The sequence below is a fragment of the Cherax quadricarinatus genome, chromosome 4, assembly GCF_038502225.1.
Source record: "Cherax quadricarinatus isolate ZL_2023a chromosome 4, ASM3850222v1, whole genome shotgun sequence".
NCBI lineage: Eukaryota > Metazoa > Arthropoda > Malacostraca > Decapoda > Parastacidae > Cherax > Cherax quadricarinatus.
Genome location: NC_091295.1, coordinates 25,673,576 through 25,689,348, shown reverse-complemented (window position 1 = coordinate 25,689,348; position 15,773 = coordinate 25,673,576). Strand labels below are relative to the sequence as shown.

At 39.0% G+C, this 15,773-nt stretch overlaps 1 protein-coding gene across 1 annotated transcript in view; it reads left to right on the top strand.

The window, feature by feature from the left end:
• Rop (Syntaxin-binding protein Rop) overlaps window positions 1-15,773 on the top strand; it is a gene marked incomplete at its 3' end in the record, with an annotated part of 75,679 nt that overhangs the window by 33,199 nt on the left and 26,707 nt on the right. The window contains 1 exon segment of the mRNA XM_070095316.1: window positions 4,293-4,432. Coding sequence (XP_069951417.1) covers window positions 4,293-4,432 — 140 coding nt within the window.

The following is a 15,773-nucleotide window of genomic DNA, read 5'->3' as shown; positions in this document are numbered from 1 at the left end:
ACAAAACCTCCTTTACCCCCTCTCTCCAACCCTTTCAAGGATGACCCCTGCCCCGCCTTCCTTCCCCTATAGATTTATATGCATTCCATGTCATTCTACTTTGATCCATTCTCTCTAAATGACCAAACCACCTCAACAACCCCTCTTCTGCCCTCTGACTAATACTTTTATTAACTCCACACCTTTTCCTAATTTCCACACTCCGAATTTTCTGCATAATATTTACACCACACATTGCCCTTAAACAGGACATCTCCACTGCCTCCAACCATCTCCTCGCTGCTGCATTTACCACCCAAGCTTCACACCCATATAAGAGTGTTGGTACTACTATACTTTCATACATTCATATACATATACATATACATATACATATACATACATATACCTCAATGCACCACTCACCTTTTTTCCCTCATCAATTCTATGATTAACCTCATCCTTCATGAATTATTGTTATTATTATTATTGTTATTGTTATTATTATTATTATTACAATGTAAACAATTTGTGATTTTTATTCACAAAAAATAGAAGATTTACTGTTATGCAGATGTTATGCAGAAAAATGGGATTACCTGGGGCTAAAGCCTTGTATAAGGGCAAAGGTAAAAGTTACACACATCTCAGGCAGAAATAGGCCACCCAGGGCTATCCCAGTCAAAACAGAAAGCACTAAACCAGCATTTGTTACTTCAGTGGGTTGGTTAACAGAGGATTAGGCAAAATTCCTACTTAGAAAAATATATATTTATTCGTCATAACACTATATACACACTGTAGAAAACACCTTCATATATCGCCTGTCCTAAATGCCCAAATAATGGCACACAAGAAGCGGGCGGCTGGAGAGTCCTGGAAAACGTGAACACTTAGCTGAGCAACGGCAGGCCTTCACTACTCCAATACCGACCCCATTTCTTATTTCCTCACTCATCCCACAGCATCCTGACCATGTCAGAGCCTAGGTGAGCATACAGGTAAACCATAGAAGAGCCTATGGCTTGAGTTAGCTAAACAAAAGGAGTACACAACTACAAAACTTAGGTTAAATACATGGTGTCTCCAACACCAGCCTCCATGCCATGCTGACCACATGTGATTGCCCCAAGCCACACTTACCTGCTAACCAAAACACAGTTGGAAAATAAATCCCTTGCAGGATTTCCTTACATTTACCATTTAAGTACTTTACAGTACCCCCAAATGCACATTTTGAATTATAAAATTATGCTTTACAGTTATAACATTCATACTATTATGGCACCTTTCTCTACTGTATATACATTACAATGTCATGCAGAACCCTGCATAACAGCAGTCTACTGCATTATATTGTAATAATTGTATAAATAATGTCAACCCATTCATGACTGTATATTGGAATGAACAGTGACATCATTTGTTTACTCTTGAACATCGCCAAAGAATCGAACATTTCTGTTACTTTAAATTCAATTTAAAGGTACTTTTCATCGTGAAAAGTAATATATCTTCCATTCTATCAAATGAGATAAAAAAAAACAGAATACAGCCATAAAAACCATACGAAAGTACCGCTAAGGGGCGGCTAATTGCTGAGAAGTGAATTCCATTATTTATGGTCCGATTTCTTTCATTTTTGGTGTACGTTAAGGAGCATCTTTACATCATATGTTGCCCAAGTTTCAATAAGATAGTCCAACAAACAAATGAGATCCAATTCCCTAGATCAAGAGCAGGAGTCCCTCACCTTGAGGCCCACTCACTTATGGAAATTTTGCTTGCGTATGGAAGCAAAAAAATCGACCGATTGACTGCTGGTATTTGAAAAAACTCGCATGTGGATGCGCTTGCAAGTGGAGGTTCCACTGTACTGTTATTATCCATCTGGGTAGCTATAATGCATTTCAAGATCAGATATGTGCCAAGAAATACAAAATGTTTAGTACAATAGTTACTCTAAAAGTTTAGCAGCGAAGGGCAAAAGACAAGCTTCAGTTCATTCCTATAAACTTTGTACAATACAGGAAATGACTAACAGGTCCCACACACCTACTTTACCACCCCCAAAAATACATATACAATATCAATTTTTTTTTTTCATCATGACAGCCATTTCCTACCAAGGCAGGGTGACCCCAAAAAGAAGAAGAAATAAAAGTTTTCCTTCTTTTTACAATAAGTAATTTATACAAGAGAAGAGGTTACTGTCCCCTTGCTTCCTGCACTTTAGTTGCCTCCACTTTACATGGAGTATCAGATATTTATACTAGTATGTAAATAATCACCAGTGTGATATTTAAGTGTTTATTTATATCATACTGTTTATTTATACAGTATGGGCTTCATTATTTGCAGGTTTTTGATTCTTACTCATGAATAAATTCAGTTGTCCAGTATTTTTCTGCCAGTATTTCTTTCTCATTCCCAAATCTTTCTCTGTTCTAGTCAGTATTTCTGAAGAAAGTCTGTATTAACCAAGTAAGAGTAACATGTACTTTGTATAATTTCTGAGAAACAATGAATCCAAATGTTAACTATTTTGTTGTTCAGCAATAATTTTTTATATGGTTTTGTTTTAGCTTTGCAAGACCTCTAGGAACATAACTGCCTCACAAATTTGTGGGAGACTTTATATAAAACTGATGGTAATACAAAAATTCTTAAGGTTTTCCTACAATTATTGATAATGCTTGTAACTATAATATTGAATGTATTGCATTTAAGCTAGAACACATTGCCTTCATTACTATAGAAATTTGCATGCCTAAAAAGTTGCTCTTTTGTTTTATTAAAATACTAATTCTCTGCTGAAACATAAAACCTTATAAGAAATATTTTAACCCTTTCAGTGTCAAGACCCCTGATCCTTAACTCTGTGTTGAAACTTTAAAAAAAAAAATATTCTTATGAAATGATAGAGAATCTTTTCCTGATGGTAATGACTCCAAAAGTATGAAATTTGATGAAAAACTTAAGAAATTATACTCTTGTGAAGTTAGCACTCTCTGCAATATTTACGCATCAGCGATTTTGCCCACTTTGAGCCCTATTTTCAGTCAATTCCATTGTTCCAGTCAACTAAAATCATAGCTATTTTGCTAGAACTCCATTTGTTATATCAACTGAGTACAAGAAACCGCCCATTTACTGATTTTAACTACCCAATAAAGTGGTCAGGATTTGGCAATTTGGCCAATTTCACACAAACTTCAAAAGATGCCAGTTTCAAAATAGGGTCCAGAATAAACAAGGCAGACATTCCTGGTACTAAAATAACATTTTCTCTGTACATTAGTCACGTCTCCACGCCCCTCTTATATTACTCTTGCTTTCCATTTTGAATTTTTATTCTCACACAAAAAAATAAAAGATTTACTGTTATTCAGACAACTGCATTATTGTAATAATTGTATAAATAATGTCGTCCCATTCATGACGGCATATTAGACTGGCCAGTTGGACACATATTGGACAGTGACGTCATTTGTTTACTCCTGAACATTGGCAAAAATCGAACATTTTCGCTTATTTGAGCTCAATTTCTAGGTACTTATCGTCATGAAACCAATCAGAATCATCTCTATTTTTGTAATGTATCTTCCATTCTATCAAATGAGACTAAGAAAATAAGAATACAACCATAAATACCATACAAAAATACAGCTCAAGTTTGGCATTTTAGACCAAAAACAGTCAGTTGTTTTTTTTCTCATGCACTGCATACCACAGGATTTTTTATACCATACAAAAATACACTGCATAGTTGCTGTTGTAAACCAAAAACAGGGTTGGAGTTTTTTTTCTCATTATGCACTGTGTGCTGCAGGATTTTTTATACTGTGCACACTAACCATGCAGTCCTATTCTTTCATATGTAGTCTTACTAGCTTTCTTCCACCAGATTTGAAGGAGCAAGAATTTTGGCGTAGTATTACGGGATCGACACTGGCTCTCAAGCCGTAATACTATGGGACAGACACTGAAAGGGTTAAGCATTATTTTTTTGAAACAATCTTGACTTAGCTTAATATGCTTTATGATTTCATGTGTTTATAATACATTCTTAGGGGTGTGCCTTGGATAAATTGGTTGCTTTTGCCTGGGTGATAAGGATTTGCCATACTTTTGTTGCTTTGTGAAATGATGGGATCCCACATTGGTCAGTTTTTTGCATCCTATATTGTTTAACAGGTGCTGAGTGTACGTACATACTAGATACGCACATTTAAATAGTCCTTGCTTCTCATATGCTTTTTTCCCTTGAGGTGCCATAAATAAAGTTTATTGATGATTCTTTCTTTCAACAGGTATTTTCATTGGATTGTCCCAAGGCATTTCTATCATATTACAGCCCTACACAAGCCCAGACAAGGCAAACCACACTGGAACGCATGGCTGAGCAGATAGCAACTGTTTGTGCCACTCTTGGCGAGTATCCTGCTGTCAGGTAATATTTTTCCTAAATGTATTTATAGTAGATGTAATAATTTTTTTTTTTTTTTTTTTTTTAACAAGTCGGCCGTCTCCTACCGAGGCAGGGTGACCCAAAAAAAAGAAAATCCCCAAAAAGAAAATACTTTCATCATCATTCAACACTATCACCTCACATAATCACTGTTTTTGCAAAGGTGCTCAGAACACAACAGTTTAGAAGCATACACGTATAAAGATACACAACATACCCCCTCCAAACTGCTAATATCCCAAACCCCTCCTTTAGAGTGCAGGCATTGTACTTCCTAATTCCAGGACTGTCTTGCTAGAGGCCTGCCAATACCACAGTTCAAAACTGCAAATATCTCCCACCCCTCTACTACAGCACATTGTACTTCCCACCTCTAGTATTTAAGTCCAGCTAACCAGTTTTCCTGAATCCCTTCATAAATGTTACCTTGCTCACACTCCAACAGCACATTAAGTCATAGAAACCACTTGCCTCCACTCACTCCTATCTCATATGCTCACACATGCTTGCTGGATGTCTAAGCCCCTCACACGCACACAGCCTCCTTTACCCCCTCCATCCAACCTTTCCTAGGATGACCCCTACTCCACCTTCCCTCCACTACAGATTTATACACCAAGTCATCCTATTTTGTTCCATCCTCTCTAAGTTGAAGATTGAGACACTTATGCAGCATATGGGAAACTTTATTCAGGAAACGTTTTGCCACACAGTGGCTTCATCAGTCCAATACAAAGAGGAAGGCGTAAGGAGAGGAGGAGTATGAGGTAATCAGTTCCTCAACCTGGAGTCGATGTGTTCAGTCCATCAATCTACAAGATTGATCAATCAATCTACAAGATTGATGGACTGAACACATCGACTCCAGGTTGAGGAACTGATTACCTCATACTCCTCCTCTCCTTACGCCTTCCTCTTTGTATTGGACTGATGAAGCCACTGTGTGGCGAAACGTTTCCTGAATAAAGTTTCCCATATGCTGCATAAGTGTCTCAATCTTCAACTTGTCGGTTTTTCAAACCATTCATCACATCCTCTCTAAGTGTTCAAACAACCTCAGTAACCCCTCTTCAGCTCTCAGAATAATACTTCTAGTAATCCTGTACCTTCTAATCTCCAAGCTATGATTTCTCTGCATAATATTCACACCACACATTGCCTTGAAATGCATCTCTAGTGCCTCCAGCTTCCTTCTTTCTGTAACATTCACAGCCCATGCTTCAAAGTAAATAAGGTTATAATTTTTTTAAGCACACCAGCCATCTCCCAACAAAGTAGGGTGACTCAAAAAAGAGGAAACACTCATCATCATTCATTCAGTTGCTGTCTAGCTAGAAGGATGCTGACCACACAGTTCAGATGACCCTATGAACTGGAGCTTCCTCACTCTTCTAGAGTGCAGCACTATATTTCCCATCTCAAGGACTCAACTTCACCTAACTAGTTTTCTGAATTCTTTCATAAGTATTACCTTGCTTACACTCCAGCAGCATGTTGGGTCACAAAAACCACTTTCCTCTACTTGAACAACCCTGCTAGATGTTCAAGCCCCTAGTGCACAAAACCTCTTTCCTACAGTCCTACCTGAAACTGCCCCTACCCCTCCATCCCAGGTTAATATAACCTTTTTTAGTCATCCTGTTTTGTTCCATCCTTACTAAGTGCCCAAACCAACACAGCAACCCTTTCTCAGCCCTCTGAATTACACCTTTGAGTGCCTGACACCTTTTAACTGCCATTCTCCAAATTATCTGCAAAATATTCATATCACACATTTCCCACAAATGCAAGATCCCTTTGCCTCTGGCATCATTGCTGTGTTTAAAATCCATTCTTCTCACCCAAATACCACCATACTCTGGTACATTCCTTTTTTGCTGATACATACATACATTAGGCCTTCATATTACCCAGTATGCAGTTTTTTTGTTTTTTTTTCAACATGTCGGCCGTCTCCCATCGAGGCAGGGTGACCCAAAAAAGAAAGAAAATCCCCAAAAAGAAAATACTTTCATCATCATTCAACACTTTCACCACACTCACACATTATCACTGCTTTTGCAGAGGTGCTCAGAATACAACAGTTTAGAAGCATATACGTATAAAGATACACAACATACCCCTCCAAACTGCCAATATCCCAAACCCCTCCTTTAAAGTGCAGGCATTGTACTTCCCATTTCCAGGACTCAAGTCCGACTATATGAAAATAACCGGTTTCCCTGAATCCCTTCACTAAATATTACCCTGCTCACACTCCAACAGATCGTCAGGTCCCAAGTATCATTCGTCTCCATTCACTCCTATCTAACACGCTCATGCACGCTTGCTGGAAGTCCAAGCCCCTTGCCCACAAAACCTCCTTTACCCCCTCTTTCCAACCCTTTCGAGGACGACCCCTACCCCTCCTTCCTTCCTCTATATATTTATATGCTTTCCATGTCATTCTACTTTGATCCATTCTCTCCAAATGACCAAACCACCTCAACAACCCCTCTTCTGCCCTCTGGCTAATGCTTTTATTAACTCCACACCTTCTCCTAATTTCCACACTCCGAATTTTCTGCATAATATTTACACCACACATTGCCCTCAGACAGGACATCTCCACTGCCTCCAACCGTCTCCTCGCTGCTGCATTTACCACCCAAGCTTCACATCCATATAAGAGTGTTGGTACTACTATACCTTCATACATTCCCTTCTTTGCCTCCATAGATAACGTTTTTTGACTCCACATATACCTCAACGCACCACTCACCTTTTTTCCCTCATCAATTCTATGATTAACCTCATCCTTCATAAATCCATCCGCCGACACGTCAACTCCCAAGTATCTGAAAACATTCACTTCTTCCATACTACTCCTCCCCAATTTGATATCCAATTTTTCTTTATCTAAATCATTTGATACCCTCATCACCTTACTCTTTTCTATGTTCAATTTCAACTTTCTACCTTTACACACATTCTCAAACTCATCTACTAACCTTTGCAATTTTTCTTTAGAATCTCCCATAAGCACAGTATCATCAGCAAAAAGTAACTGTGTAAATTCCCATTTTGAATTTGATTCCCCATAATTTAATCCCACCCCTCTCCCGAACACCCTAGCATTTACTTCTTTTACAACCCCATCTATAAATTTATTAAACAACCATGGTGACATTACACATCCCTGTCTAAGACCTACTTTTACCGGGAAGTATTCTCCCTCTCTTCTACACACCCTAACCTGAGCATCACTATCCTCATAAAAGCTCTTTACAGCATTTAGTAACTTACCACCTATTCCATATACTTGCAACATCTGCCACATTGCTCCTCTATCCACTCTATCATATGCCTTTTCTAAATCCATAAATGCAATAAAAACTTCCCTACCTTTATCTAAATACTGTCCACATATATGCTTCAATGTAAACACTTGATCTACACATCCCCTACCCACTCTGAAGCCTCCCTGCTCATCTGCAATCCTACATTCTGTCTTAACTCTAATTCTTTCAGTTATAACCCTACCGTATACTTTTCCTGGTATACTCGGTAAACTTATTCCTCTATAATTTTTACAATCTCTCTTGTCCCCTTTCCCTTAATATAAAGGGACTATACATGCTCTCCGCCAATCCCTAGGTACCTTCCCCTCTTTCATACATTTATTAAACAAAAGTACCAACCACTCCAACACTATATCCCCCCCCTGCTTTTAACATTTCTGTCATGATCCCATCAGTTCCAGCTGCTTTACCCCCTTTCATTCTACGTAATGCCTCACGTTCCTCCACCACACTTACATTCTGCTCTTCTTCACTCCTAAAAGATGGTATACCTCCCTGGCCAGTGCATGAAATTACCGCCTCCCTTTCTTCCTCAACATTTAAAAGTTCCTCAAAATATTCTCGCCATCTACCTAATACCTCCCTCTCCCCATCTACTAACTCCCCTACTCTGTTTTTAACTGACAAATCCATACTTTCCCTAGGCTTTCTTAACTTGTTTAACTCACTCCAAAATTTTTTCTTATTTTCATTAAAATTTCTTGACAGTGCCTCTCCCACTCTTTCATCTGCTCTCCTTTTGCACTCTCTCACCACTCTCTTCACCTTTCTTTTACTCTCCATATACTCTGCTCTTCTTATAACACTTCTGCTTTGTAAAAACCTCTCATAAGCTAACTTTTCTCTTTTATCACACCCTTTACTTCATCATTCCACCAATCACTCCTCTTTCCTCCTGCCCCCACCCTCCTATAACCAGAAACTTCTGCCCCACATTCTAATACTGCATTTTTAAAACCATTCCAACCCTCTTCAAACCCTCCCCCCCCACTACTCATCTTTGCACTAGCTCACCTTTCTGCCAATAGTCGCTTATATCTCGCCCGAACTTCCTCCTCCCTTAGTTTATACACTTTCACCTCCCTCTTACTTGTTGTTGCCACCTTCCTCTTTTCCCATCTACCTCTTACTCTAACTGTAGCTACAACTGAATAATGATCCGATATATCAGTTGCCCCTCTATAAACATGTACATCCTGGAGCCTACCCATCAACCTTTTATCCACCAATACATAATCTAACAAACTACTTTCATTACGTGCTACATCATACCTTGTATATTTATTTATCCTCTTTTTCATAAAATATGTATTACTTATTACCAAATTTCTTTCTACACATAGCTCAATTAAAGGCTCCCCATTTACATTTATCCCTGGCACCCCAAATTTACCTACTACTCCCTCCATAACATTTTTACCCACTTTAGCATTGAAATCCCCAACCACCATTACTCTCACACTTGATTCAAAACTCCCCACGCATTCACTCAACATTTCCCAGAATCTCTCTCCTCTACACTTCTCTCTTCTCCAGGTGCATACACGCTTACTATAACCCACTTTTCACATGCAATCTTTATTTTACTCCACATAATCCTTGAATTTATACATTTGTAGTCCCTCTTTTCCTGCCATAGCTTATCCTTCAACATTATTGCTACTCCTTCTTTAGCTCTAACTCTATTTGAAACCCCTGACCTAATCCCATTTATTCCTCTCCATTGAAACTCTCCCACCCCCTTCAGCTTTGTTTCACTTAAAGCCAGGACATCCAGTTTCTTCTCATTCATAACATCCACAATCATCTCTTTCTTATCATTTGCACAATATCCACACACATTCAGACTTCCCACTTTGACAATTTTCTTCTTCTTATTCTTTTTAGTAATCTTTACAGGAAAAGGGGTTACTAGGCCATTGTTCCCGGCATTTTAGTTGACTTTTACAACACGCATGGCTTATGGAGGAAAGATTCTTATTCCACTTCCCCATGGATATAAAAGGAAAAGTAATAAGACCAAGAACTATTTAGATAAAATCAAAGAAAACTCAGATGAGTGTGTATAAATAAACGTGTACATGTATGTGTAGTGTGACCTAAGTGTAAGTAGAAGTAGCAAGACATGCCTGTAATCTTGCATATTTATGAGACAGACAAAAGACACCAGCAATCCTACCATCATGTAAAACAATTACGGGCTTTCATTTTACACTCACTTGGCAGGACGGTAGTACCTCCCTGGGTGGTTGCTGTCTACCAACCTACTAAGAATAAGTATGCAGTTACATTCATGAAAATGCTGTGTTAGATCAATCCGTGTTATATAAACTGAAGATATTATGGGGGGAAATTGGGTTATGTTCCTGGCACCTCCCCAAAAGCCAAACAACTTTTTTTTATACATCCAGATGTTACAAAAATAAAAAGGATAATGTTGTTTTTGTTGCTTAACCCTTTGATTGTTTTGGTTGTATATATACGTCTTATGAGCCACCGTTTTTGACATATATATACTCATAAATTCTATAAATCTGTTGGGAAAGGAAGGTGGGGTAGGGGTCGTCCTCAAAAAGGTTGGAGGGAGTGGGTAAAGGAGGTGTTGTGGACGAGGGGTTTGGACTTCCAGCAAGTGTGCGCGAGTGTGTTAGATAGGAGTGCATGGAGACTAATGGTATTTGGGACCTGACGAGCTGTTGGAGTGAGAGCAGGGTAATATTTAGTGAAGGGATTCAGGGAAACCGGTTATTTTATATAACCGGACTTGAGTCCAGGAAATAGGAAGTATAATGCCTGCACTCTAAAGGAGGGGTTTGGGATATTGGCAGTTTGGAGGGATATATTGTGTATTTTTATATGTACTATATACTTCTAGGTAGTAGGTTGGTAGACAGCAACCACCCAGGGAAGTACTACCGTCCTGCCAGATGACTGTGAAACAAAAACCTGTAACTGTTTTACATGATGGTAGGATTGCTGGTTTCTTTTTCTGTCTCATAAACACGCTAAGATAACAGGGATATCTTGCTACTCCTACTTACACTTTGGTCACACTTCACAGACACGCACATGCATATATATATATACATACATCTAGGTTTTTCTCCTTTTTCTAAATAGCTCTTGTTCTTTTTTATTTCTTCTATTGTCCATGGGGAAGTGGAAAAGAATCTTTCCTCCGTAAGCCATGCGTGTCGTATGAGGCGACTAAAATGCCGGGAGCAATGGGCTAGTAACCCCTTCTCCTGTATACAATTACTAAAAAAGAGAAGAAGAAAAACTTTATAAAACTGGGTTGCTTAAATGTGCGTGGATGTAGTGCGGATGACAAGAAACAGATGATTGCTGATGTTATGAATGAAAAGAAGTTGGATGTCCTGGCCCTAAGCGAAACAAAGCTGAAGGGGGTAGGAGAGTTTCAATGGGGGGAAATAAATGGGATTAAATCTGGAGTATCTGAGAGAGTTAGAGCAAAGGAAGGGGTAGCAGTAATGTTAAATGATCAGTTATGGAAGGAGAAAAGAGAATATGAATGTGTAAATTCAAGAATTATGTGGATTAAAGTAAAGGTTGGATGCGAGAAGTGGGTCATAATAAGCGTGTATGCACCTGGAGAAGAGAGGAATGCAGAGGAGAGAGAGAGATTTTGGGAGATGTTAAGTGAATGTATAGGAGCCTTTGAACCAAGTGAGAGAGTAATTGTGGTAGGGGACTTGAATGCTAAAGTAGGAGAAACTTTTAGAGAGGGTGTGGTAGGTAAGTTTGGGGTGCCAGGTGTAAATGATAATGGGAGCCCTTTGATTGAACTTTGTATAGAAAGGGGTTTAGTTATAGGTAATACATATTTTAAGAAAAAGAGGATAAAGAAGTATACACGATATGATGTAGGGCGAAATGACAGTAGTTTGTTAGATTATGTATTGGTAGATAAAAGACTGTTGAGTAGACTTCAGGATGTACATGTTTATAGAGGGGCCACAGATATATCAGATCACTTTCTAGTTGTAGCTACACTGAGAGTAAAAGGTAGATGGGATACAAGGAGAATAGAAGCATCAGGGAAGAGAGAGGTGAAGGTTTATAAACTAAAAGAGGAGGCAGTTAGGGTAAGATATAAACAGCTATTGGAGGATAGATGGGCTAATGAGAGCATAGGCAATGGGGTCGAAGAGGTATGGGGTAGGTTTAAAAATGTAGTGTTAGAGTGTTCAGCAGAAGTTTGTGGTTACAGGAAAGTGGGTGCAGGAGGGAAGAGGAGCGATTGGTGGAATGATGATGTAAAGAGAGTAGTAAGGGAGAAAAAGTTAGCATATGAGAAGTTTTTACAAAGTAGAAGTGATGCAAGGAGGGAAGAGTATATGGAGAAAAAGAGAGAAGTTAAGAGAGTGGTGAAGCAATGTAAAAAGAGAGCAAATGAGAGAGTGGGTGAGATGTTATCAACAAATTTTGTTGAAAATAAGAAAAAGTTTTGGAGTGAGATTAACAAGTTAAGAAAGCCTAGAGAACAAATGGATTTGTCAGTTAAAAATAGGAGAGGAGAGTTATTAAATGGAGAGTTAGAGGTATTGGGAAGATGGAAGGAATATTTTGAGGAATTGTTAAATGTTGATGAAGATAGGGAAGCTGTGATTTCGTGTATAGGGCAAGGAGGAATAACATCTTGTAGGAGTGAGGAAGAGCCAGTTGTGAGTGTGGGGGAAGTTCGTGAGGCAGTAGGTAAAATGAAAGGGGGTAAGGCAGCCGGGATTGATGGGATAAAGATAGAAATGTTAAAAGCAGGTGGGGATATAGTTTTGGAGTGGTTGGTGCAATTATTTAATAAATGTATGGAAGAGGGTAAGGTACCTAGGGATTGGCAGAGAGCATGCATAGTTCCTTTGTATAAAGGCAAAGGGGATAAAAGAGAGTGCAAAAATTATAGGGGGATAAGTCTGTTGAGTGTACCTGGTAAAGTGTATGGTAGAGTTATAATTGAAAGAATTAAGAGTAAGACGGAGAATAGGATAGCAGATGAACAAGGAGGCTTTAGGAAAGGTAGGGGGTGTGTGGACCAGGTGTTTACAGTGAAACATATAAGTGAACAGTATTTAGATAAGGCTAAAGAGGTCTTTGTGGCATTTATGGATTTGGAAAAGGCGTATGACAGGGTGGATAGGGGGGCAATGTGGCAGATGTTGCAAGTGTATGGTGTAGGAGGTAGGTTACTGAAAGCAGTGAAGAGTTTTTACGAGGATAGTGAGGCTCAAGTTAGAGTATGTAGGAAAGAGGGAAATTTTTTCCCAGTAAAAGTAGGCCTTAGACAAGGATGTGTGATGTCACCGTGGTTGTTTAATATATTTATAGATGGGGTTGTAAGAGAAGTAAATGCGAGGGTCTTGGCAAGAGGCGTGGAGTTAAAAGATAAAGAAGCACACACAAAGTGGGAGTTGTCACAGCTGCTCTTTGCTGATGACACTGTGCTCTTGGGAGATTCTGAAGAGAAGTTGCAGAGATTGGTGGATGAATTTGGTAGGGTGTGCAAAAGAAGAAAATTAAAGGTGAATACAGGAAAGAGTAAGGTTATGAGGATAACAAAAAGATTAGGTGATGAAAGATTGAATATCAGATTGGAGGGAGAGAGTATGGAGGAGGTGAACGTATTCAGATATTTGGGAGTGGACGTGTCAGCGGATGGGTCTATGAAAGATGAGGTGAATCATAGAATTGATGAGGGAAAAAGAGTGAGTGGTGCACTTAGGAGTCTGTGGAGACAAAGAACTTTGTCCTTGGAGGCAAAGAGGGGAATGTATAAGAGTATAGTTTTACCAACGCTCTTATATGGGTGTGAAGCGTGGGTGATGAATGTTGCAGCGAGGAGAAGGCTGGAGGCAGTGGAGATGTCATGTCTGAGGGCAATGTGTGGTGTGAATATAATGCAGAGAATTCGTAGTTTGGAAGTTAGGAGGAGGTGCGGGATTACCAAAACTGTTGTCCAGAGGGCTGAGGAAGGGTTGTTGAGGTGGTTCGGACATGTAGAGAGAATGGAGCGAAACAGAATGACTTCAAGAGTGTATCAGTCTGTAGTGGAAGGAAGGCGGGGTAGGGGTCGGCCTAGGAAGGGTTGGAGGGAGGGGGTAAAGGAGGTTTTGTGTGCGAGGGGCTTGGACTTCCAGCAGGCATGCGTGAGCGTGTTTGATAGGAGTGAATGGAGACAAATGGTTTTTAATACTTGACGTGCTGTTGGAGTGTGAGCAAGGTAACATTTATGAAGGGATTCAGGGAAACCGGCAGGCCGGACTTGAGTCCTGGAGATGGGAAGTACAGTGCCTGCACTCTGAAGGAGGGGTGTTAATGTTGCAGTTTAAAAACTGTAGTGTAAAGCACCCTTCTGGCAAGACAGTGATGGAGTGAATGATGGTGAAAGTTTTTCTTTTTCGGGCCACCCTGCCTTGGTGGGAATCGGCCGGTGTGATAATAAAAAAATACTTCTAAACTGTTGTATTCTGGGCACCTCTGCAAAAACGGTGAATATGTGTGAGCGAGGTGAAAGTGTTGAATGATGAAAGTATTTTCTTTTTGGGTCACCCTGCCTCGGTGGGAGACAGCCAACTTTTGAAAAAAACAAAAACAAAAATTCTAGTGGCTTCAAATCAAGGAGGAGAAAGCTCGTAGCTCCACATGTGAGAGAATGGGTCTGTGTGGTCAGTGTGCACCATATAAAAAAATCCTGCAGGAAAAAAAACTCCAACTGTTTTTTTTTTTTTTTTTTTTTTTTTTTCTTTTTTTTTTTTTTTTAAATGATGACTTTGTGGTCTATTTTTGTTTAGTATTTATGGTTGTATTTTCTTGGTCTTATTTGATGGAATGGAAAACATATTATAGAAATAGAGGTGATATTGATTGGTTTTACTATGAAAAGAACCTTGAAATGGAGCTCAAATGGGGGAAATGTTTGATTTTTGCCAATGTTCAAAAGTAAACAAATGATGTCCTTTTCCGATAAATGTCCAACTAGCCATTCTAATATGCAGTCATGAATAGGTTGACATTATTTATACAATTATTACAATATTGCAGTAGTCTGCATAACAGTAAATCTTCTATTTATTGTTTGAATAAAAATTAAAAATAGAAAGCAAGAGTAATATCAGAGGGGCCTGGAGACATGACTGATGAACAAAGAAAATGTTATTTTAGAGCCAGGACTGTTTGCATTGTTCATTCTGGACCCTATTTTGAAATTGTTATATTTTTTAATTTGTGTGAAATTGGCCAAATTGCAAATTTCTGACCATGTTATTGGGTAGTTGAAATCGGTAAATGGGCAATTTCTTGTACTCAGTCGATAGAATAAATGGAGTTCTAAAGAAATAGCTACGAGTTTGTTTGATCGACTGGAACAATGGAATTAGCCGAAAATAGGGCTCAAGTGGGCGAAATCGCCGATTCGTAAATATCGCCGAGGTCGCTATCTTTGTGAGAGCATAATTCCATCAGTTTTCCATCAAATTTCGTTCTTTTGATGTCATTACAATCGGGAAAAGATTCTCTGTCATTTCATAAGGAATTTTTTTTTTTTTTTTTAATTTTGCGACACCAGGAGACACTTCGGGATTTGGGATTGCAACAGTCAAAGAGTTAAGACTACAAATGCAACAGAAATAATAATATTTACCTTAAATTGTGGTTGCTGGTGTATGTCAGTGATTGTGAAGAGAGTTGAGATGCATGGTGTGGCCCTACTTGGCTGAGGTGGATGGTGGTTAGTTTTGGCAGAAGTTGATGGTTGAGGTTCTGGTACTAAAGTGGATGTAATGGATTTCTGACTTCTTTTACCCTGCTGTACATATACATTATTCCAGAAGCTTGGTACTGCCAGGTTGGAGTCCGAGTCCATTAATGCAACTAGTTTTTTCATCAGTTTTCTTCTGTAGTTACATGCTGACTGGTTTGACCTCCAGATTACTGTAAAGTGTTTTTATCTACACCTTTCAAAGCACAAG